General features: G+C 34.7%; 2 protein-coding genes across 6 annotated transcripts in view; one reads left to right on the forward strand and one right to left on the reverse strand.

Annotated features, from left to right (window-relative positions):
• Positions 1-19265, reverse strand: part of OGFOD3 (2-oxoglutarate and iron dependent oxygenase domain containing 3) — a 63436-nt gene extending 44171 nt beyond the window's left edge. For 2 of the 3 annotated variants that reach the window (XM_031968465.1, XM_031968464.1), the window contains exons 1-2: positions 19115-19264; positions 9456-9673 (exon numbers count right to left, since the gene is read on the reverse strand). In XM_031968465.1, the coding sequence (XP_031824325.1) occupies positions 9456-9673; positions 19115-19203 (307 nt within the window). In that variant the 5' untranslated portion in view covers positions 19204-19264. Of the gene's footprint in view, positions 1-9455; positions 9674-19114 lie in introns of all 3 variants that reach the window. The other variant, XM_031968466.1, reaches the window with a different exon arrangement.
• A 104-nt stretch (positions 19266-19369) lies between these two features.
• The window catches only part of HEXD (hexosaminidase D), a 39627-nt gene continuing 33710 nt past the window's right edge, over positions 19370-25286 (forward strand). The window contains exon 1 of one of the 3 annotated variants that reach the window (XM_023503979.2): positions 19370-19831. The gene's annotated coding sequence lies outside the window, so the exon portion shown is untranslated. The remainder of the gene's footprint in view (positions 19832-25286) is intronic. The other 2 variants (XM_023503980.2, XM_031968443.1) reach the window with 2 other exon arrangements.

The raw sequence follows: 25286 nt of genomic DNA on the forward strand, positions 1-25286 counted from the left end.
ATTACCACTGCTTTGCCCCAGGTATAAAGTATTATCAAGTGAAGAAGAATAAAAAACCAACAGAAATGAGTCTTTCAAGCTCCCAGAGATAAAATGCCTCAGGAACAGCAGTACCTGCCTTAAAATTTTTAGTACCTAACAATTATCAAAAATTTTCAGGCTGCATTTTGCCTTATTTTTAAGATGTAATATTATTTATGTTTTATTGTATTTTTATATAGTTTGTAAAATGTTTCCCAAATGAATTTAAATCTGACTTGGACAATACTCAGGCATACTGAAGCAAGATTTGGGGTTTTTTTAAGTCAGAAAAAGGTTGTTGTTGTTTTTTTTTTAAATAAGTAAGTTTACTAAATAAAGAAATGAAATGAGAGGAATAGAAGAAAAATTGGAAAGGGAACTGACAGCTTGACACAAGAGGTACAAAAGTTTCCCAAAACAACAAAGTCCCTGAAAATCAGAATGGTTCAAACAGAAACTTAATAACTTCATGAGACAGCAAAAATTATTTTAAAAAAAAATCTGAAAATATAGATGAATATGTTAAGTATATCATAAGAAAAATAACTGACCAGTAAAACTGATGTACGCAAGATAATCACAAAAGAAAATTGCCCATATTTTTTAGAACCAGAGAGCAAAATACAAATTGGAAGAACCCAACAATCAAATCCTTTAAAAAAAAAAAAAAAATGAAAATTCCTAGAAATATTATAGCCAAAACCCATAGTTTCTAGGCTAAAGGAAAAAAAAAAAATACTGCAAGTAGCCAAAAAGAATAATTTCAAGTACCAAGAAGTCATAGGGAAAATCACACGAGATTTAGAAATCACCAAAACAGAAATTTGGAATACAATATTCCAAGATGCAAAGGATATTATAGGCTTGTAATGAAAAATGACTTACTATGGAAAAATGAGTGTAATTCTAAATGGAAAAATAAGATTTCTTTAATGAAACAGAGCACTTCCAAGCATTTCATGATCAAAAAACTAGAGCTATATAAAAACTGTGCAAAGTAAATGTGAGAGTCACGTTAAAAAGGTAATCTGAGTGAACAATCATAAACAACTAAACACAAAATAAGCTACTTACATTCCAACAGAGAGAAATGATATATTTATCCCCTCAGGGTCTTAACATCATTGAGAATCATAAAGAGATTCTAATTAGAAATACTAGAAATGGTTTTAATGCATTTTACTGATCTTAATAATAAAAAGGGAAAGGAAGAAAAATATATTGGGGAGGAAGGACTATCTCAAAAGTCTATACAAACAAAAAAGAAAGGGAGAAGCAAAGGAGATGAACCATACTCGCCCTCAAATGGCCAAAGGAGTGAAGAATTCACACACACACACACACACACACACACACACACACACACTCTCTCTCTCTCTCTCACATTCTATCTCTCAAGAGTTGAGTAGAAAAATATAGATGTCACTCAGCAGGAAAACAGTTAAGAAAGGAGAAAAGGATATCAGGAATAAGAGGTTGGGAAAGTTAAAAAAAAAAGTGATAAGTCATACTCAAAATAAACTCTAACTTAAGCATGTACAAAAATATTTACAGCAGTTCCACTACAGCTAGCAAAGAATTGGAAACTGAGAGAATGTCCATCTGTTGGGAAATGGCTGAGCAAGATACAAAGACAGAGATAGAGACATATAAAAAAATTATATGAAATAATGAAGCTTCAGAGAAATCTGGAAAGATGTATGCGAACTGATGCAGAATAAAGTCACTAGAACCAGGAGAATAACTTACAAAATGTCAATATTTTAAAAACAATTTTGAAAGACTTAGGAATTCTAATCAGTTATGTGGTCAATCATTGATTCCAAGGAACTAGTGATGAAAAGCATGCTATCCATCTTCTGACAGAGCTGTGAAGTAGCAAGAGGCTTTTTTAAATGCAGTCAATATAGGAATTTGTTTTGATCAGTTACATATATATGTAACAATTTGGTTTTTTCATTCTTTCTTAGCTGAGAAGAGGGGGAGGGACATCATGAAATGGTAAAGAAAGAAAGTACATCTTTACTGATTGAAAAATAAATTCTAACTTTAAATAATAATACAAAACTAGCAAAGAAATACATTAAAATGTTACACAGTAGAACAAAAATGAATATATACTAGGAACACAGATTTAAGATCAAAATTAGGAAAATAAAAACTAAACCATACAGTATCTCTTTAAAATCTAAAAAGGATAGTATTAAATGTATCTTTACTTAAGATGGCATAAAATAGTCAACACTAGAATCATGGAGAGAAATCTGGATTCTTTCTTGTAAGATCAGAAGTAAATAAAACATATCTATTATCACTACACATTTTTTATCTAGTATTAGAAAAGGTTAACCTTAGTAATAAAACAAGAAAAAGGAACTCAGTGAATAAGCACAAGGAGGACACAAACATATTGCTTCCTCTAAATAATTTGATGTTTTACTTTTAAAGAATCTTAAAGATTTAACCAAAAATTAATTGAAACAATTTCAGCAAGGTAGTCAGATGTGAAATAAACCTATATAAACTATCAGTCTTTCTTTACATTACCAACAAAAGCCAGAAAGAAGATATGTAAAGAGAAATTCCACTCAAAGTAAGATATTTCAGAATTTAACTACCAAGGGAACTAACTATATATGCAACAACAAAACATTTATAGAAACAAAGACAGATATGAATAAATAGGAGATATTAATTGCTTGTGATTAAACCAGACAACATAATAAAAATCCAAATGACTAATAATTAGAAAAACATGTTAAAACAACTAGGAGGTTCCTATTCACACTTATCAGATTGACAAATATTACAAAAAAAAAGAACCATGATTTAAAAAAAAATAAAGGAACCATAGAAAGACATTGTTGGTGGATCTGTGAATTAGTACAGACATTCCAGAAAGCAATTTGGAACTATGTCCATATATTCACCAAACTGGACATAACAGTGATAAGACTACTATAACAATGAGTATAACATAGTAGACAGTCTCTGGGACTTGAAATGGACAAAACAATTCATCTTCTAGGAGCAGTGACTGATACCTTAAGTTTTATTCCTAAACGGTACTTCAAACAACTTATGAGTACATCAATTCTTAAAACCATTCTACCTCAATAGAAACACAGCTTGTGTTTCTTTGACACTGTCTAAGAAAACACAGAGTCAACTCCATGCTATGATGAGAGATTAGAGGAGAACCCTGATAATTGTCTTATATGATACTGTCCACAAACTTACATCATCAACTACTATATAAAAACAAAACCTGTATATAACAAAGCTATTATGTTCTCATATAACATGTTCTGCTACAAAATCTTTGCAGTTAATTGCCCTATACAATCAATGCTTTGTTTGGTTTCAGTATACTTTCCCCCATTTTATATAAACAAATTTTGCTCTATATATAAGGAGTCATATTTCTAATAGAATCCACCTCCTTATTTTTCACAAATATGTTATGTACACTTCTACTGCCTGAGGTTTTGAAAACTAAATTTTTTATGTGGAACTCCCATCTTTTTCCTCTTCATTAATCCAAATATACTTCCTTCAATTGCACATACCAAGCACTTGAAAATATGAATAACTTTACATGTAACGTTTACAAATAGATATTTCAATAACTGGTATTCTCTATAATGAACTCCAGTGGCTTCCCATTGTCTCTAGGATAAAATATAAATTCCTCTGTTTGGATTTTAGCTCAACATGCCCTGTCCTCCACCTGTCTTTCTAGCCTCAGGGAACATTACTCCCCCATCATACTCTAGTCTAAATGGCCTTCTCTTTGTTCATCAAAATATGTTATTTCATCTTCTATCCTCATCTGACTATTCCACATGCCTAAAATATATTCCCTACTTAGCTGGCCTCATAGAATCCTTTCTCTATAAGACCTAGTTCAAGCATTATCTTCTACATGAAGCTTTTTCTGATTCTCCTCTTCTACCTATTAGTCCCATCCCTCCCAAACTATCTCATATTTAACTATTTTGTAAATATTTATATTTATATTTATTAACTTGATATTTACTTTGCATATGTTTTATTGTCTCAACAATTAAAGTGTAGCTCCTTTCAAGAAAGGAATATTTTGTTCTTTGTCTTTTAGACCCTCAGCACCTAGAAAAGTGCTTGGCACCATAGTGGCTTAACAAATTGATCACAACAATGAAAGTACCCCTTCCAACATAAATCACAACCTATTTAGGATTTCCCATTCAGTGAGATTCTTGTTCATGTTTGTCTATATTCAAGTTGTTATGCTTTTTTACAGTTTTTTTTTAACAAAAAGATGAGCTATGTTCTGTCAATATATATATTTTTAATATTTGTGGATAGAATCACATCATTTTTATTTTTCACTATTTATGTTTTACCATGTTTTTTTTTTTCTTGGTCTGGAACAGACTGTGTATTCATGGAATAAATCTAATTTCATCAGGATTTATAATTTTTCTGATATGTTGCTATACCATTTTTGCTAATATTCTATTCCATATTTTTTCATCAACATTAATTAGGTAGGTCAGTCTATAGTTTTCTTTCACTACTTTGTCTCTCTCCTTGATTTAGGTATCAGAAGAGCCGAGTGTAATGGATGAAGTTCCAACGGGAGCATAGGTGATCAAAACCTCTCTCAAACAAATACTAGTTGTAAGACCCCAGGTAAGTCACTTCCTGTTCTATAAAATCAAAGATTACTTATAGTTCTTTATCTATTAGCCGAAGGTCTTTTGACCTCATATTTATACTATAGAAAAAAATTTAGTAGGATTCCTCCTTATGTCTATTTTGTTGGAACAATTTATAAAATATGGAAATTAGAGTGGTATGTAAATTCTATGAAGTAAAGTAAATAATCAAATGTACTCACTTATATTCAAATAAATATAATAATCAAAAAAATTCAATAACAAACTGACTTCTTCTACCCCAGAATTGCTCAAAATGCCAGCCAAAATCCATAGGCAATTGGAAATGAGGTTACCAGCAAAGGCAATGCCATCAGGCAAACAAGCCAAGAAGACTAACTGTGGGCAAGAGCCACATGCAACCTAAAATGCTCTATGTTTGCAGTTAGCAATAGTAGAGGGTCCTCTAAACACAGTCCAGGAGATCAGAAATCCAAAGGATAGAGGCTTTGGAAGCCCCAAGGAGCAGCAGCAATCACAACAGTCAAAGCACAATAATAGTACTCACACACAGGTAGCTTAGGTAACCAAGCACTGTGTCCAGAAAGACCACACAAGTGAAGATCCTGGAGATATAGCACAATGAACTTCAAAGAAACAGGAGGGTCTAACTTTAAGAGGCAAGGGTCAGTACAGGAATCAAGGGGCGCTATAACTGAACAATTCAATCCAAAAGTATGGCAGGGTACAGAAATCAGGCCTTATACAAAGCCCCAATTAAGGAATTAAAGAAAACATCAACCTATTATCAAAAATAACTAGAAAAACTAAAAGGGAGCTAGTCACTGTACAATAACTATAAGCAGGGATTAAAATGTTAAAATGGAATTTTCACAAGAACTATATTAATATGGAAGAAATGAAGCAAAGGGAAATGGATAAAATAAAAGCTCTAGGGGAAAGAATTGGACAGAGAATAAGAAGCTTAAAAATATGATGAATGAAAAATGAAATAAACATGAGTTAGAAATCCTACCTATAGCAATAAGGCAAAAAAAAAAAAAAAAAAAAAAAAAGAAATTGAGTGACTAAGCAAAGTCAAAAGGGAAACAAAATTATCATTTTCTGAATATGATAGGGTAGTTTAACCAGTCCACAAAAAATTTATTTGAAACAATAATTTCAGCAAAATTGCAGGACATAAAAATCTACATAAATTATTAACAAAAATGACCCCCCCCCAAATCCAATAGGAAGTAATAAAAAGGGAAAAATTTTTAAATGTTTAAAAAAAGATTTCTTTTAAAATTACTACAGAATATATAAGATATTTGGGTACCCAACTACCAAGATAGAATTTATGCAACTATTTATACAACAAAGAATTTATACAACTAAAAATATTTTTTTTTTCAGGAATAAAGACAAACCTAAAATAACAGATCAAGCCAATATAATAAAAATAACAATACTATCTAAATTAATTTATTGATTCTTTGCTATACCAAATTACAAAAGAATTACTTTTATAGACTTAGAAAAAAATTCATACTATATATTTAAAGGAACAAAAGGAAAAGAATCTAACAATTTTTTATTAGCAATCTAATAATTTTTTAAAAGTAAAAAAAGGAGACATCAAATTATACTTCAAAACATTAATCAAAATTGTTTGATTAAAATTGATTAAAATTTGATTAAAAATCAGTGGAACAGATTAGCTACACAAGACAGAGATGAAAATAAGCACAGACAAATATTCAATAAACCAGCTACTTAAGTAAAGACTCAGTTTTACAATAACCTCTAGAAAAATCAGAGAGTAGTATGGCAGAAATCAATTTAGATTAATGTATATAACCACAACACTACAATTAATTCCAAAATACTACCTAGATAGAAAAAGTCACAAAATAAACGAATTAGAGAAAGAATGCAGAAATAACTTTTCATATTTATGAATAAGGGAAAAGTCCATGACCAAAGGATAAAGAGAGGGTTACATTAGTTAGAATGAACAATGTTGCTTACATAACAAAAATAAATAAATAAATGTTGCTTACATAACAAAAATAAAATCAATGCAGTTAAGTCAGAAGTGGAAATGATCTTTTCGGCAAATTTCTCTGATAAATGTCTCATTTCTAAGATATGTAGGGAACTGATTTTTTTTTTTATAATAGCTTTTTATTTTTCAAAATGCATGCAAAAATAGTTTTCAACATTCATCTTTGCAAAACCTTGTGCTCCAAATTTTTCTTCCTGCGTCCCCACTCCTTCCACCCAGATAGCACCCAGATAGGTTACACATGTTCTTCTTTTAAACATATTTCCACATTTATCATGCTGTACAAGAAAATCAGATAAACAAGGATAAAAAAAAATGAGAAAGAAAAAACAAGCAAGCAAACAACAAAAAAAGGTGAAAATACTATGTTGTGATCCACATTCGATCCCCATAGTCCTTTCTCTGATTGCAGATGGCTTTCTCCAACCCAAGTCTATTGGAATTGGCCTGAATCATCTCACTGTTGAAAGGGCCAAGTCCATCACAGCTGTTCATCATATATTCTGTTACTATGTACAATGTTCTTTTGGTTCCACTCACTTCATTTAGTATCAGTTCATGTAAGTATTTCCAAGCTCTTCTGAAATCAGCCTGCTCCTCATTTCTTATAGAACAATAATATTCCATTACATTCATATACCATAACTTATTTAGCCATTCCCCAAATGATGGGCATCCAGTCAGTTTCCAGTTCCTTGCCACTACAAAAAAGACTGCCACAAACATTTTTGTACATGTGGGTAGGGAAATGATTTGTAAGAATAAGTCATTCCCCAACTGATAAATAATCAAAATGATAGAAAGAGGCAAGCTAACAATAGGAATATGAAAAATGTTCCAATTACTAAGAGTTATGCAAATTAAAGCAACTCTGAGGTCTCACTTCACACTCATCAGACTAGCAAAGTTGAAAAAAGAAAAATGACAAATGTAATTTTTATTAGAAAATAAGAAATGCGTAGCACATGTAGAAATTTGAATAATGGCTAAAAATAATAAATAAATGTAATGGAATACTATTGTTACATAAGAATTAACAAGAGAATTTTCTTAAAAACACAGTATGACTTGTATGAATTATTGCAAAATAAAATGAGAAAAATCAGGAAAATAATTTATATAACAACAAATCTGTGTAGGACAAATTTGAAAGACTTTAGAATCAATACAGTAATCAACTATGACTACAAAGAAATGATGATAAAGAATGCTAGTCTCCTGGCAGAAAGGTAATGGATTCAAGATACAGAACAAAAAATATATTTTTGAATAAGACCCCACATGTGAATTTGCCTTGTCTATCTGTCTGTCTGTCTCTCTCTATCTCTCTCTCTATATGTATGTATTTCTTATGAGAGTTTTCTTTTTCTCTTATTCTATTGGGAGGGACAAGAGAGAAAATAAATGCTTGTTAACTAATTTTTTTTTTATTTAAATATCCCATAATAAGAAAAAAAAAAAAAGAAAAAAGGAAATTGCATTAGTTCAGTCAAGAAGTAATGAAGGTCTAAACTAGAGTTGTGGCTATAAGTGGCAAGAAGAAGAGGCATATATTGAGAAAATAGAAACAAGACAGGGCAACTGAATGAATATGAGAGAGAAAAGAGAATGAAGAATTGAGGATAGCATCAAGATTATAAGCTCAAGTGATGGAAGGATTGTGGTGCCTAATAGGGAAAGTTAAAAAAAGAAAGAATGATAGGGAAAGTTAAAAAAAGAAAGAATGATGGAGAAGTCAAAGTCCAAAATAAAGAGATTAACAAATGAGACAATAGAGAAGGAAAATAGAAGGGGTAATAGGACAAAGCTTGGAGGACACCTACCTTTATATGTAAAGGATATAAAGGAAACCGAAATAAACTGTCAGGCATATAATGGGAGAGAACAGTATTATAAAAACCTAGGGAAAAAAGCAGATATATCCAAAAGGGAATGGTGATTTGCCAGAGTAAAATATTGCAGAGAGGTCAAAAAAGATCAAGACTGAGAAAAGAACATTAAATTTGGCAATAAGAGAGCTCTAATAATTTGAGAAGGTATTTTCATTTCAATGATGAAGTAGGAAATCAGTTAGCCAGATTTAGAAGAAATGGAGAAGAAAGAAAGAGAAAACACCAAATGAAAAATGTTGTCAAATAGTATTATCAACAGGGAGGAAGAAAGACATGCCTAGTGGATGTATTTAAATCAAGTGAGGAAGACATGAACACATTTGTAGACAGTAATGAAGGAGCCAAAAGACAGGGAGATTAAAAATAAAAGAGGGCATATCACAAAACATGAATCCTCTGAAGTCTATCATACTCCATTCTTCTCAAGCATAAAAACAATATAAAATTTTCACCAATACTGGTTTTTATTGTTACAAAGTTAATTCCACCTTTTTAATTAGCTTATTCACAGAGAATGGGGATAGAAATATTTTCATTATAAAATATTAATATATTTAATGTAAATAATATAAATTGTCTATATATCTAAAATGTTAAATTAATAATGTGAGGTTTATAATTGCAAGTTTTCTAAGATGAATAGAAATGATTTTTAAATGTTACATATAAACATCAAAAGTCAGGGTTAAGATCCTAACTTACTCTTCTTTTCAAGGCTAAAAGGTCCTAGGCACATTGTAATGAAATTTGTTGAACCAATATTTTACAACCACTTTTTAGATCAAAGAACCATCCTATGAGAGAAACAAGCAACATCTATGAGAGAACCAGTACCTTCAAATCTTTTGTGACTGTCATAATCCTCAGAACAAATCACCTCAATAAACTTGTTCTGTAGAATTTCATTATGATGAGCCAGAACTTCAGTAGCACCATCATCACCATTCAAAAAGCTCCACAATAAAAGACTGGCAAGTAGACCAGATGATCCCAAAAATGAAATTTTCAACCATTTTCTCTGGGATTCATGATGGACTCGATTCTTCTTTATACTAAGGACAGAAAATAAACTAATATCAATTTTTATCCAACATTTGATTGAACATTTCAACAACATCAATGTTAAATTCACATATAACTCTTTTTTTTTTTTTAGGTATTTTTTAAATTATAGCCTTTTATTTACAAGATTATATGCATGGGTAATTTTTCAGCACTGACAATTGCAAAATTTTTTGTTCCAATTTTTCCCCTCTTTCCCCCATCCTCTCCCCAAGAAGGCAGGTAGGTCAATACATGTTAAATACAATATGTGTATACATATCCATACAGTTATTTTGCTGCACAAAAAGAATCAGACTTTGAAATAATCATATATAACTCTTAAAACAGTATTTTACTTGTCGCATATTACTCCTTGAATAAATGCACCCACAGTTCATAGCTGATGGAAACTTAACCAAAGCTTTATGTCAATCAACAATTATCAAGTATCTAACAGATTTTCAGAAGAAACTTAAATCATAGCTCCTATAGGTAACAGTACATAGGTAAAAAATAATAATAATAAAATTAAACAAGACAATATCTAACAAAGTTTTAACTATGTGGTAACCTGTGACTTAATTGGTGTCAAGGCTTAAAATAAAGCTCAACTCCACACCCCAACCCCTCCTCTAAGATCCTCTGATATTCAAATTCCAAATGACAGAAATCACTTCTGGTTCCAGCAGCAGCACTATGAACCATTAAGTTGAGAACTAAGAAATGGGGTACAAGATAGGACATCAAACATATGAGGCTGTGCAGCAATCCACTAAGCCTGGAAGAAATAGTACAGCATCCAGCTAGAGACATTTTATCTTCCCACAATGTGGCATAGATGTAAGCTCGTGAACTGTGAAATGTTTAGTGTTGGAAAGAGGCTAAGACACTTTGAAATTCTCCTAGGGAAACTATCATCAGAAGAAAAAGAGTTAGAAGAGTAATAAGGGAAAATAAAGTGGAGAAATATTGGAATTAATGAAGATCTCAAGGGAAAATGCAAAGGTCTTAGATTTAAATGGATAAATCAAAAGGAAAAATATCAATAGCAGGAAAAAAACAGGTATACAAATGTAGTAAAAGAGTTCAGTTATCTATTAATAGATTTATTTCCTTTATCAATAGATAAAATAGAAACATTTCCTTTACATAAAATATAAAACAAAATTTGAGGAGAGAGAGAAGACCCTATAAAATTTGGGGGCAGCAGAACCATCAAAAGGATAGAGTAAAACAATTTTCCTGTCCAAAATAACTTAAATGGTTGATGGAAAAGGTCTGTCTCAGTGGGGAGAGAGTAGAATACAGTCCAGTCCAGGCTGCTCCAGCTAAAGCCAAAAGCAAGGTCTAGAATCCAGGGCCAAGCTAGCAGTGAGGTCCTGATTCTCTGGACCAAGCAGATCCTAATAGGCCATCGCTGGTACAAATATAGCAAGTGGCCTTGGGAACAACTGAACTGGCTTCTAGAGCTCTCAGAAGGAAATTACAAGAGATTTTTTGCTGGAATTGGGTATATAATTCTGTTGCATTGCCTATATTTAGTTGTGAGTCAAAGTCCCAGGTCAAGGAAGATAACAGTTCCAGGGGTAGAAAATCGTGATTGTAGTCACAGGCCACATGTCTTCTTAGATCATATTACCTTGGAAGAGCTGAAAAGTGACAAATGTCCAGAACTATTTCTGAGCACAACAGCACAAAAGCCCTGAAACTTGAGACAGTGCCCCCTCCACCCAGGAAGCAGAGTTCAACTTTAACATAAATTTAAAAGCACATGAGCAAATATTAAAAAATAGAACCAGACAATAGAAATTACTATGGTGTCAGGAAGATCAAAACAAATTCAGAAAAAAAATTCTTTGTAGAAATACTACAAAGAGCAAAGCAGCTACATGCAAAGCCTCAAAGAAAAATAAGCCTCAAGCCCTGGAAGGACTAAGAAAGGATTTTTAAAATCAAATGAGAGAAATAGAGGAAAAAATGAGGAAAAGAAATAAAAATGATGCAACAGCTTAGAGACATACATAAAACACACATACACACAAAAATACTAAAAAAAATAAGACCCTAAAAAAAAAAAAAAAAAAAGAATTAAAAAGAGGCACAAAAATCCACTAAAGAAAAGAATTCTTTAATAAGCAGAAATGGCCAAAGGGAAAAAAGAGGTACAAAAATTAACTGAAGAACTTAAATACATAGAGGGAACAAGTATGAATTGATTATGATAGGATGATATCCAAAAAATAAAACTAAAGGCTGAAAAAAGGAATGATTGGGAGAAGGGAAGAGAAAAGTAGAATGGGGAAAACTATCTCACAAATAAAAAAAGTCAGAGTTTTTACAGTGGAAGACAATTAAAACCTTATTCTTATTGGAATTGGCTCAAAGAAGGAATAGCATACACCCTCGTGTAGAAATCTCTATCTTGCTCTACAAGAAAGTAGGAGGGGAGGAGGAAAAAAGAAAAAAGGGAGCAGATAGAAGGGAAAGCAGATGGGGAAGCCATGGTCTAAAGCAAAACAATTTTGAAGAGGGAGAGTATGAGAGAGAGAGTAGGATAAACAGAATACAAAAACAGAAGGGAATAAGCAGAGAGACGCACAGACAGAAAAGGCTGAAGCAAAAGGTAAGGGGCTGGAAAAAATAAAACAGGGATAGCAATCATGATCTCAGAAAAAGCAAAAGCAAAAACAGATCTAATTAAGAGATAAGCAGGGAAATTACATTTTGCTGTAAGGTATCATAGACATTGAAGTAATTGTAATATTAAACATATATGTACCAAATGGTATTACATCCAAATTCTTAAAGAAAAAGTCAAATGAGTTACTGGAGGAAACAGACATTAAGACCATACTAGTAGCAGACCTCAACTTGCTCCTTTCAGAACAAGATAAATCTAACAAAAAAAAAAAAAAACAACAACAACAACAACAAAGAAATGAATAGAATTTAGAAAAGCATATGATAATAGTTTTGAAGAAAACTGAATGAGAAAAGAAAAGAATATACCTTTTTCTCAGCAGTACATGGCACCTATACAAAAAAATGACCTCTCAACCAAAAGCAGAAAAGCAAAAAAAAAATTTAAGTACATCCTTTTTAGATCAAAATGAAATAATAATTACATTGAATAAACGGTTGTGGAAATACAGATTAATATTAATTGAAAACTAATCTAATCTCAAAATTGGCAAGTTGTTGGTACAATGTCTGACTGTGGTTGATCAGACTAATATGAATTCAGAAGGCTCTATCAGACTGGGCATAAATAGTTCATATGAATATTTGAAGTGTCTCTAAATTTGTGCATCTCACTTTTTTTTGAGCTACTGCAATTAAGCTTCACTTATAGAGCACAATGCCTTCTTTGATGGAGGTATGCCTTGCTGATCAGTCTTGTGTCAATATCTCATAACTCCTGTGTCCCATATTTCATAGCCTATTCCAGAATTCTTTGGAGCATGTCTTTATATCACTTCTTCTGATATCTGTAAGTGCTAGCCTTGTGTGAGTTGTCCATAAAATTATCTTTTAAGGCAAATGTATATTTGGCATTCAAACAACCATGGCCAGCCCATCTATCTGAATTGCACTTTCTGCAGTACAGTTTGAATGCTTGGCAGTTCTATTCAAGAAAAGACCTCAGTGCCTCGTATCTTATTCTGCCAGGTGATCTTCAGAATCTTCCTAAGACAATTCAAATGGAAGCAATTCATTTTTTCCAGCATGTTGCTGGTACACTGTGCAGATTGCACAGGTTTATAACAATGCAGTCAATACAATTCAATTTGGAACGCAGTGTAGAACCTCTTTTCTCCCACACTTTCCTTTGGAGTCTCCCAAATACGAGTTAGCTCTGGCAATGTATGCATCAAACTCATCATCTATAGGGATATCCCTAGAAAGTATATTGCCAAAGGTAAGTGAACTTATCCATAGCATTCAAAATTTCTCCATTTGCTGTGATCATGATTGCTATCCCTCTTTTCTTTGGTGTTAACTGTTGGGTCAAAATTAGCACAAGCAGCAGAGAATCAATCCATATTTTGTTACATCTCAGGCTGCACTGAGTGTAGGATCATCTGTAAATAAAAAGTCACATACCAACTCCCCTTCCACTTTAGTCTTGACTTGTAGACTAAGTTTAATAAACCATCAATGCAACAGCCAATTTTTCTGCTGTTTTCATATTTATCAAAGATGTGTGACAACATTGCTGAAGACATGGTAAAAAGCATAAGAGCAAGCACAAAGCCCTGATAAATTTACGTCACTGGTGACTGGGGAAAATGCAGGACCAGCACTGAGTATCCAGAACTCCTACAAGCACACCTTCATGAAATTGATATATAACAATGATGAACTTCTGCAGGTTTTAATCCTAAAGAATGAGTAAATCAAAAAACAAATCAGAAATAATAAATTATTTCATTAAAGAGAATGACAACAATAAGACAGTATACCAAAATTTATGGGATGCAGGCAGAGCATACTTAAGGGAAAATTCATATCCTTAAATGCTTATATCAATAAAATAAAAAACAGATCAATTAATTATACATACAACTAAAAAAGCTAAAATTTAAAAAAACTTAAAAGGCCCAGTTATATACCATATTTAAAAGCAGCAATTAATAATATTGAAAGTAAGAAAACCATTGAACTAAAAGCTAGAAATTGATTTTATGGGAGGAAAATTAATAAAATAGATAAATCATTGATTAATTTGATTCAAAAAAAAAAAAAAAAAGAAAAAAGAAAAAACAAATTACCAGTATCAAAAATTTAAAGGAATGAAAGGGAATTTAAAGCAATTATCAGGAACTACTTTGTCCATTACATGCTAATAAATCTAACAATGAAAATGAACTGTATGAATGTTTACAAAAATGTTAATTGCCCAGATTAACAAAAGAGGAAATGGAATACTTAAATAATCCCATTTTAGAAAAAGAAATAACAAGTCACCAATAAGAAAAAATCCCTAGAATCTATGGATTCACAAATTCTACCAAACATTTAAAGAACAATTAATTCTAATACTATATAAATTATTTGGGAAAACAGGCAAAGGAGTCCCACCAAATTCCTTTTGTGTCACAGTATGGTGCTCATTAGGCACCATACCTAAACCACAAAGAGTAAATACAAAGAAAGAAAACAGTGAACATCAATGCAAAAAAATTCAATAAAATATTAGCAAAGAGATTATATATTACAAATATCATGTAGTATGACCAGAAGAGATTTATATCATAAAAGTAAGATTGATTCAATATTAGGGAAACTATCAGCATAACTGACTATATCAATAAAATAATGGGGCACTCTGACAGACAGATGCCACCTGGCAGCTTTGTATTAAAAAAAAAAAAAAGTCAAATCAAATTCTGACTGAGGAAACCAAGGGAAAATAAAAAAGTGAGTCATTTTTCCAGCCCAGAGCATCTTAGGAAGACAGGAGAAAAGCTCTGTTGACATAAAAGTACAGGAATAAATGGAGCTTTTGAAATAAGTAGCATCTATCTAAAACCTAGCACCTATCTAAATCAATCAGCAAGCACCATCTGTAACTGGGAAAAGCTAGAAGCCTTTCAAGTAAGATAAGGGAACTCAGACCTGCAGAATGGATCTCTTCATGTGAGAGGATGATGATGATACAAAAAGACTGAGAGGCAGTTGCATTCTCTGATCTCTTCCCTCTTCCCTCTTCCCTCCAATTCATTTCATTCCTAATCCACAAGGAACATCTATGAAATCTGTTTTGCAACTCCTTCAAGTTTATGATTCACAGCTGTGGAGGCTCTTGGAGAATTGACCTGACCCATCAGGGTCTTTAACAGTTCCCCATTTTTTTGTTTTATGAGACTGTGATTATTTTCCTCCCACAACATGGTCAGTAAGTTTATGCATTGGCTGTTATCTAAGTCCACATGCTAGAGAATGCAAACAGCTGAATCTTGTGAGATGCCATGGAGGCAAACTTTCAAATGGAGAAGAGGACTGTAATCAGAACAGGAATTTTTCATAAGTCTCTCATCAGTCTCCTGACTTGGCCCTTTGATATGTTGGTGCATTTAATTGCCCCAACTAAAAAAGTCTTACCGGGTCTCTTTTCCCTTTCCTTCCCTGTGGGTTACCAAAGGAACTATCCTGGGAGGATCCTACTCACAAACAGCTCTCAAAGGCTGATGCTTCTTTATTTCTTTTGTTTCTTATGTCCCTGTTCCAGTGCCATATGTTGTGATATGGGAGCCACCTGCCAGTGGTTGCTGGAGGTCTAAATCAGACCTGTAGAATGGATCTCTTCATGTGAGAGGATGATAATGATACAAGAAGACTGAGAGGCACTCGCATTCTCTGACTTCTTCATTGAGAGGCTGTTGCATTGTCTGACCTCTTCCCCTCTTCCCTCTTGCCTCCAATTTATTTCATTCCCAATCCACAAGGAACATCTAAGAAGGTTGATTTGCAACTCCTTCAAGTTTATGATTCACAGCTGTGGAGGCTCTCAGAGAATTGACCTGCCCCTACACTTAGGCATGGTCCTTAACACACATTGAACCTGCTCCAACCAGAAAGGGATTCTCACACCTCAACTTTTTGCATTGCCACTAGAACCGCATCAAAGGTGAAACAAAGATGCCCGTAACAGAATAAAAAGAAATTGAAGGAATTAAGGCAATGAGGAAACAAAACTATCACTCTTTGCAGATGGTACATTTAAAAAATCTTGGAAAATCAATTTAAAAATTAATTGAAGTAACTAATACCTTTAACAAAGGAATAGTACATCCAGACTTCAAACTATATTATAAAGCAGCAATCATCAAAACCATCTGGTGATTAAATAATAGATCAATGCAATAAACTATGAATGAACTTCATAAACAAGAGAACTCAATAACTAGTTAGTCTTTTATTTAATTGCCCACACCTTTTTCCTCCAATACACACATCTCCTATTCAACAAATTTTAATGATTCCCTATTTCTCTACAACCAAATATAAGGTTCTTTGACACTTAAAGCTCTTTACAACATGTTCCCTTTCTATCTTGCTAAAGTTCTCACATATTACTTCCCTCTATGCTCTTTACAATTCGATCACACTAGCCAACTTGCTGTTCATAGAAGACACTCCACATCGAATCCCTAGGCTTTTGTAGTAGCTACCCCCATATCTGGAATGTTCTCCATTCTCAATCTGAATCTTGAAGGAAACCAGGGAAGCCACCAAATAGAAATGAGAAGATACTATTTCAGGCATAGGGAATAACAAGAAAAAATACCTGGAGCAGAGAAATGGAAAACAGCAAGGAGGTTGGTGACACTGGATTCAACAGTATGTAGTAGGGGAGTAAGGTATGTGATTAGAAATATAAGGGGGGAATGTTATGAAAGAAATAGAACCTGAATAAAGTTCACTTTCTTAAAAGTCAGAGCCAAGGAAGAAAATTTACAGGAAGTAGTGAAGAGAGCTCCCTCTCCAAACTCCACTATATCTAGAATATACTAGACCCTAATAGGGAAATCTAAGTCATAATTAATTATTTTTCCAGCCAAGGTCCACTTAAGAAAATAGCAAGGTCTGAAAACACAGTGGACTGTATCAGGCCAGAAATGCTGCATACAGAATACTACAACATAGGGAACGATTGTGCACCAGGGCAAGCAGAGGTCCTGGACACATGCTAGGGCACAACCAAATAAATAAGGAAACAAACAAACAAACAAAAAGAGTCATTTTTGAAAGCTCTGCTGACCTAAAAGCACTTAATGATCAGGGAAAGTAGCAGAATGCTATAAAAGACAGCTCAGACTAAACATTTCCCCCATTCCCAGAAGTGAGCAACACCTAACTCTAATAAGTCAAAAGTCAAGAAATAGGCTATATAAAAATTTTTTAAATCACAAAAAGTTACTACAATGACAAGGAAGCTCAAGATATAAATTCAGAAGAAGACAATAAGTAGAAAACATTTATAATAAAGCCACAGAGGAAAAATGTACATTAGACACAAGTCTAACAGGAATTACTAAAAGAGCTAAAAGAAGAGGTTGGCATTTTTATATAGCAAAAAAAAAAAAAAAATTAAAAATCAAATAAAGAGAGCACCAGAGAACTGGAATCAGATGCACCCGAATTCAAATCAGGCCTCAGACCTTTAATATTTACTAACTATAATATGATCCTGGATAAGAGAGTTAACCCCTACTTCCTCAAGGAAAAAAATCAAACAAAAAACCATAGAAAAAGAATTGGGAAACTAAATGACAGCAATGCAAGAAAAAAAAAAAAAGGTACAAAAATACTAAAGAATATATCTCCTTAAAAATTAGAATTGGTCAACTGGGAATTAGTGTTTCCATAAGACACCAAAAAAAAAAAAATAATAAAATAAAATAAATTCAAAAGAATTAAAAACAATAGGAGAGCAACAAATTCACTAATCAGCAGCAGTTGTGAGGCCTGACCTAGAAGAGCAGGATCTCAGTCTTAGTTTTTAACCTACTCTGAATCCTGCAAAGGAATAACTAGGACCAGAATTCCAGATGAAATGTGAAGCTGAAGTTGTTACTGAATCAAGAGCTTCAACTCTTGCTTGGGTAAGCCAAGTCCAGTTCAATGCAAAACCAGATCAGGAGCTTGGGGAAAAAACTCAGATAAGGGACTTTATCCTGGATCAGACCACTTCAGGAATTCTGAAAGCTTGCAGATCCCCAGCTTGAGTTGTCCCTGAAATTCTAGAATAACAATGCACTCAATAACCCACCCACCCCCAAAGCAATAGGAACACATCATAGACTTTCTGTCCAGAATTATACAATGTGGTCCTAACATCATGGCAAGCAAAAGATACTCTTATTTTAAGCCTGTATTCTTGCTGTTCTGTCGTTACAGTTGTGCCTTCCTGATTCCTTTGGGGTTTTCTTGGCAAAGATACTGGAAAGGTTTGCCATTTCCTTCTCTAGTTTATTTTACAGAAGAAGAAACTAAGGCAAATAGGATTAAGTGATTTGGCCAGGATGATACAGCTAGTCCTGAGGCCAAATTTTAATTTGGGTCTTCCATACTTCAAAGCGCTCTATCTATTGTGTCACCAGGCTGCCTGTTAACCACCATTTTAAAATCGTCATCCATCAATCAATCAGTAAACTTGTACAGAGTGCTTCCTAAGTATAACTCCATAAAAACAGCATGACAGAGGGGACCAGCAGAAATACTGGAGGAGAAGGAATTAGCCTAGCCCAGGTTTCCCCCAACTATTCTAATAAAGGTAAAAAGAAGAGCTTTAGATGGCGAAAAACCATAGTGGATTCTTTTTCCAGTCCAGGTCAACACAAGGAGATGGCCAAAGATCGAGCCGAGCCAAGCTTCCCCATGTCCAATCCTTCCTTTATTCTCCCTCTTCCCTCTAGCCCTGGCACCGCTACCACCGCCGCTACCTGTCCAGGCGCCGCGATTGTGCCAACTCTGCCCCTGCCGACGTGTCGCCTTGACTCCCTTTAGCCCCACCGCGCCGTAGAGGTGCCATGGCACAGCCACCAGTCTAAGAGAGGCCGGGACCGCGAGTTTCAGTCACGCCTCCCCAGGAAGGCAGCCCGGAGCACAGACACTCTAAAGCGAACGCAGAACGATGCGATCGGCCATCGGCTCTCGGGACTGGAGGGCTAGGATAGCGCAATCTTGACGTAGCGGGAACCGAAGGGCTGGGCCGCGGTAGTTACGCAAGCTGGCTGCGGGCTGAGGACCTGAGAGCTTCTGAGTGCAGCTTCCAGAAGCTTTCGGAGCTTTTAGATGGCTGCTTCTTCTGGGCCTGTGCAGACAGCCTGGGTGTTTGGAGGCTGATGTTATTTGTGTGAGAAGAGGAGAGCGACTGCATTGAACTTAAGGGTTGTATTCTTACTGCCTGGGCTTACTCTGGGGTGGATCCCGGGTCTCTCGGACCCCAACTCTTGTCCCCCAGAAGGCTTAGAAAAAAGTGCGTCCAGACCCACCCAGAGCAGATGTGGGCGCCCTTCCCTTCCCCCTTCGCTTTTCTCGCTGCCTCTGTTCTGTCTGAGTGTGTCTGGGGCGGGCAACCTTCTGGGCAGGAAGGATTACGCGGGTCAGTACTCCACGAGCTGAATCTACGCGGTTAATTGCAAATACCTCAAGCCAAGGTAGTTTTTCCCTTTTCCCTTTCTCGATTGTGTTATAGGGAGATTTCCCCAACTGCATGGAGAATCCCTTTCCTGGGATTTTCAAAGACCATTCTTACCTTGCTCCCCAGCTTCCAGTCCTCTTACCCCACCACGTACTCTTCCATCCAGCAACACTGGCCTCCTTGCCATCCAGGTAGAATAAGGAGCGGGGGGGCGGGGAGGGGAGGGAGCTGGGGAATGAATGAGTGGTGAAAGGAGGACGGAAGGAGCGATTTTTCCTTGGCATATAGTTCAAATATAGAATTATGCTGAAAACTTTGAGTGTCTAAGGAATTTCCAAACCCAGGTACCTATTTCTATCAATCAATTATGACAATCAATTATGACAATAATTTTAATTCTGAATCTTGAGGGTAGGTTTTTCCTTTTATGAATACAAGAATCAGCTGTGCCTGGTTAGTCCTCATTCTGATGCAGACTCCTAGCCCGAAGTCTGGCGGAGACAGTTTTGTAGTTTATTGTCTTGTATATCTGCTTATTTTATTTTCCTGTCTCAGCAAAAGCTTCCCCTGGGGAGTTGATTGGAGTAAACACTCAAAAAAGCTCCTTGTTTTAAGAAATCACTGTACAACAATAGCTTACATTTATAAATATAAGTTTGCAAAACGCTTTAAGTATGTTATTTTCTTTGATCCTCACAACCTTGGGAGGTATATTATTAAGATAATTAAGCTCGTTTTATAGATGGGGAAACAGGTTCAGGGAGGGAAGATGCTATGCCCTGGTTTGTGGGTCTACTTAAAGTCTAGGGCAGGATTTGAATTCTTCTAGTAACTAATATGCTAAAATATTTTAAATTGCTTTGTTTAAATAGGTTAAGTAAGCCCCTTTAAGGATTATTTCTATTATTTCCTTGATTAGCAAAAAAAAAAATGTTGTCCATGGTAAAAATTAGCCTTTTGCAAATGACCAGATTCTTATTAACTTTCCCCCTAAACTCTTGTCAGAGTCAAAACCTAGGTGTCATCTTCAAATCCTATCTTTCTGCAGCCCCGTATCTAATGTTGCCAAGACCTGTTGATTTCTCTTTTCAACATCTCTCTAATATGCTCCCTTTCTCTCCTCTGGTACGGCTACCCACCTGGTGCAAACCCTTATGATTCCCTATTGGATCATTGCAATAGCCTGCCTCCCTCAAGTCTCTCCCCACTTCAAGCCATTTTTCATTCAGTTTTTCCTAAAGCACCCATCTAACTATGTCGTTCTCCTTGTCAGTATACTCCAAGGGACTCCCAAGTTGTTGTTCAGTCAAATCCAGCTCTTCTTCACCCAGTAGAGCATGTCAATAACTGTATAGAAAACAGCAGTGATTTACCATTTTTTCTCTTTTTACACAAAGGAAACTGAGGCAAACAGGGTTAAGTGACTTGCAAGGGACTCAAATTTAAACTCAGGTGGTCTTAACTGAAATCTCAAATCTCTGTCCTCTGAGCTACCTAGTTGCCAATGCAAAATTCTCTGTTTGAGGATTCATAAACATATAGGCTTCATCCCCCACCCCTACACACGTACATATTTTCTAGTCTTCTTATACCTTATGCCCTACCCCATATTCTTCAATCCAGTGACTGGCCTTTTTTCTGTTCCATGAACAAGATATTCCAACTCTTGTCCTCAAAACAGTTTTTCTGACTTCATACTTGAAATGTTCTTCATCTCTGTCTATTGGCTTCCTTGGTTTCCTTCAAGTACCAATTAAAATCTTGTCTTCTACAAGGAAGTCTTTTCTAATCCCTCCTAATTTTAGAATCTCTCTTCCCTTAATTATTTCCTGTTTATCCTCTATATAGTTTGTTTGCACTTAGGTATTTGTTTATTGTCTTCCCCATTAGACTGAATCATTAAAAGCAGGAACTGTGTTTTGTCTTTTTGTATCCCCAGGACTTAGTGCCTGGCGTGTTTATTGACCAACTGACTAATTGTAATTGTGGATGTAAATTTGTTAATATATATGATGTTTGTATATTTCTACCTATTTATTTTGATGTATGATAACCTCTAGAGACAATCTGAGGATGATGGACAGAAAGCTAGAAAGCTGACATTGGAGCCAGACTCTATGGCCTTGGACAAATAAGTCATCTCAGTGCTTCAGTCTAGACAGCTCTCTGAGAGTAAATTGCAGAGAAGGTGCCCTACCTGCCTTGATTAAAGGAGTTTTCTCATCTGGGAGTTTCTCTGTCAATGAAACTACTAGTCAAATCCTTATCCCTAAACCCAGTATGTCTGTAAATCATATATCGATGTATGGTGGCAAAAACTGGATATGTATGTAGATACATGTGTATTTATATAGTGAGCCCACAATCTGGGAAGGAATAAGATGTTCTGAAAATAAGTCAGAACATCTGCCTCCTTGAAGAAGATAAATATGTGCATATATAACTATATTTCAGTGTGTAATGTAAGAGGTATAACATGTTATGGTAATTTGGATATGGGAGAGTGAGGTTCCAACTTGTTTTATTCCTCCCCAGTCCAACCAATGAGTCAGATTTATGAGTAAAACTGCTGCCAGTGCTAGAGAGGCTATGTCATTAGGAGGGAGCTAAGTCTCCCAAAGACAAAAATAAAAAGGAAACAATTTAAGCTGAGAGCAATTTTGTTACCTATGGGGGTGGGGGGTGAAGGAGGGGAATGGAGAGAGGAGGGAAATGCCAGAAAGCATTGTAGAAGAGGTGGTTAGAACACAACATGTAGATTGGAGAAAGTTGAAAGGAATGGGAATAAGGGAGTGGACAATTGGGATCAAAGAACAGGTTTAACATAATGACAATTGGAGGGGAGGATAGCTAAAATCACTGGAATGGGGAGGATTTTGTCAGGTAGGAATTTGTTAATTATAGAAAAATGAGTTCAAGTAGATTATCAATGTTAGTAGAGTGGAATTCTCTTAGAGCTTTGAGCAGCCCTGTATAGCTTTTTGAGCAGCTATGTGTAGCTGAAAAGAAGTTTGAGGAGAGAAAAGAGGTACCTATATTGTGGAAGGTTCAGGGAGATAGGAAGAACTAGCTGGAATGACATTTCACTTTTATCCCAGATAGGCCAGGCCAATAGACAGGAACTATGTAAAAGCAAGTATAATGTCTTGCTGTTGTTTCAGAAATTTCTCTGTTTCTTTGCATAGTTAAGGTGATGGACTATCAAGTTAACGCTTAAGACTACTAAGCCTTAAACAATGGACATATTTCCCCTAAAGAGCTTCAGTCATTTTCTGGAAGAATAGGGAGAATATATCAGGCTCTGAATAAATCCAAACTTCATTTCATTAGCTATGTAAGTGAAATGAGCAGAATCAGGAGATCATTGTACACGGCAACAACAAGATTATATGATGATCAATTTTGATGAATGTGGCTCTTTTCAACATTGAGGTGATTCAGGCCAGTTCCAATGATCTTGTGATGATGAGAGCCTTCTATACCCAGAGAGAAGACTGTGAGAACTGAGGGTGGATCACAACATAGCGTTTTTACTCTTTTTAAAAAAAAAAAAAAAAAATATCTTGTCAGTTCAAGTGACTAATGATCATATTTATTGGTAATTGCTATCTTTATTAATAAATAAATTATGCTTGGAATTTTTGGGGGAAAAGAATATTAGCTATGAAATAAATGCTCATATTTTCAATGCTGAAGAATTATCAGCATAACTGAAAAAGTCTATATTTCTTTCTGTTTCCTTTTTATTTTGTTTTCACAATGCTAATAAATAAACTGTGATTATGCCTGCTGCTTTTAAAATTCTTACATTTTCATATCTTCCTTTTTGAGGAAGGGTCCACACCAACTCTGCTTTATCAGTTCAGACTTAGCCACCATGTTTCCACTGTTCCCATCTCCAATTAGTGAGTTACTCCAAGAACCTTTACATGCCCTCTTCCCTTTTTAGCTGCCCTATATGTATTATCTTCCTCCAGGAGCATGTAAGCTCTTTGAGGGCTGAAACTGTATTTTTGCTTATTTTAAATCCAGAATTTAGCACAATACCTAGCACTTAGTAAATAATTAATTAAATGCTGCTTCTGCACTTGATTTCTTTATATTACTACTGTTTGAAGATCAGTATAGACAGAAGTAGTCTTTAGGAAAGCAGGAAATAGGAATTCAGAATGTATATGGAAGTTATAATAGAATTTCTATACTGATGAAAAGGGTTCCTTTTGTTGACCCTATCTGTCCAAGACCACAGTTTGGTGGAAGTAGTTGATAAAGTTTTAAAGAAAGTCAACATTTGAGACAGCTTCAATTTGTCAAGGTTATCTCTACCAAATATTTACCAGTGGTCCGTGTATTTGTACATGCTTCATGATATTCATTCTAGAAAGCTGTTCTGTTGTTTTACTGTTCCCTGAGTGATTTAATGGGAACTTTTTTTGTTTTGATTTTTTTAAACAAAACCATATAAGTCTAGTAGGATTATGCTTTCATGTTTCCATGTAAAATTTATTTTGAGTACAAAAACCTTGCCAAAACATACCAGTTTCTGGGGGGGGGGGGTTAAAATTTATTTATTTTTTAAAATAATTATAACTTTTTATTGACAGTATATATGCATGGGTAATTTTTTACAACATTATCCCTTGCACTCACTTCTGTTCCTATTTTTCCCTTCCCTCCCTTTACCCCCTCCCCTAGATGGCAAGCAGTCTTATACATGTTAAATATGTTATGGTATATCCTAGATACAATATATGTGTGCAGAACCGAACAGTTCTCTTGTTGCACAGGAAGAATTGGATTCAGAAGGTAAAAATAAGCTGGGAAAAAAACCAAAAATGCTAACAATTTACACTCATTTCTCAGTGTTCCTTCTCTGAGTATAGCTGCTTCTGTCCATCATTGATCAATTGGTACTGAATTAGATCTTCTCTTTGTTGAAGATATCCATTTCCATTAGAATACATCCTCATACAGTATTGTTGTTGAAGTGTATAATGATCTCCTGGTTTTGTAGATTTCACTCAGCATCAGTTCATGTAAGTCTCTCCAGCTGCATACCAGTTTCTTACTTCAATTTAGCATTATAGTCAATTTATAAACCTTAGATTATCCATTTTCCAAATGATTATTGGATTTTGTTGTATTGGTTTTGTTTGTTTGCTTGTTTGTTTTCTTGTTTTTCTGGACTGCTTCCCTGCCCAGCACAATATGTTCTAGAGCTTCATCTTCCCTGCTTCCTTGCTGGCATAAAATCAGGGAATGTGAATTAACTCTAATATTAACCTAAACAAAATATACAAATCTTCATAAGGTATCTGGTAGCATAGTGGATAGAGCACTGGGCTTGGAGTCAGGAAGACTTGAGTTCAAATCCCAGCCTCATAAACTTAGTAGCTGTGTGACCTGAGCTAATCACTTAACCCCTGTTTACCTGTTTCCTCATCTGTAAAAGAGATAATAATATCTACCTC

The sequence above is a fragment of the Sarcophilus harrisii genome, chromosome 4 (genome assembly GCF_902635505.1).
Source record: "Sarcophilus harrisii chromosome 4, mSarHar1.11, whole genome shotgun sequence".
Taxonomy (NCBI): Eukaryota; Metazoa; Chordata; class Mammalia; order Dasyuromorphia; family Dasyuridae; genus Sarcophilus; species Sarcophilus harrisii.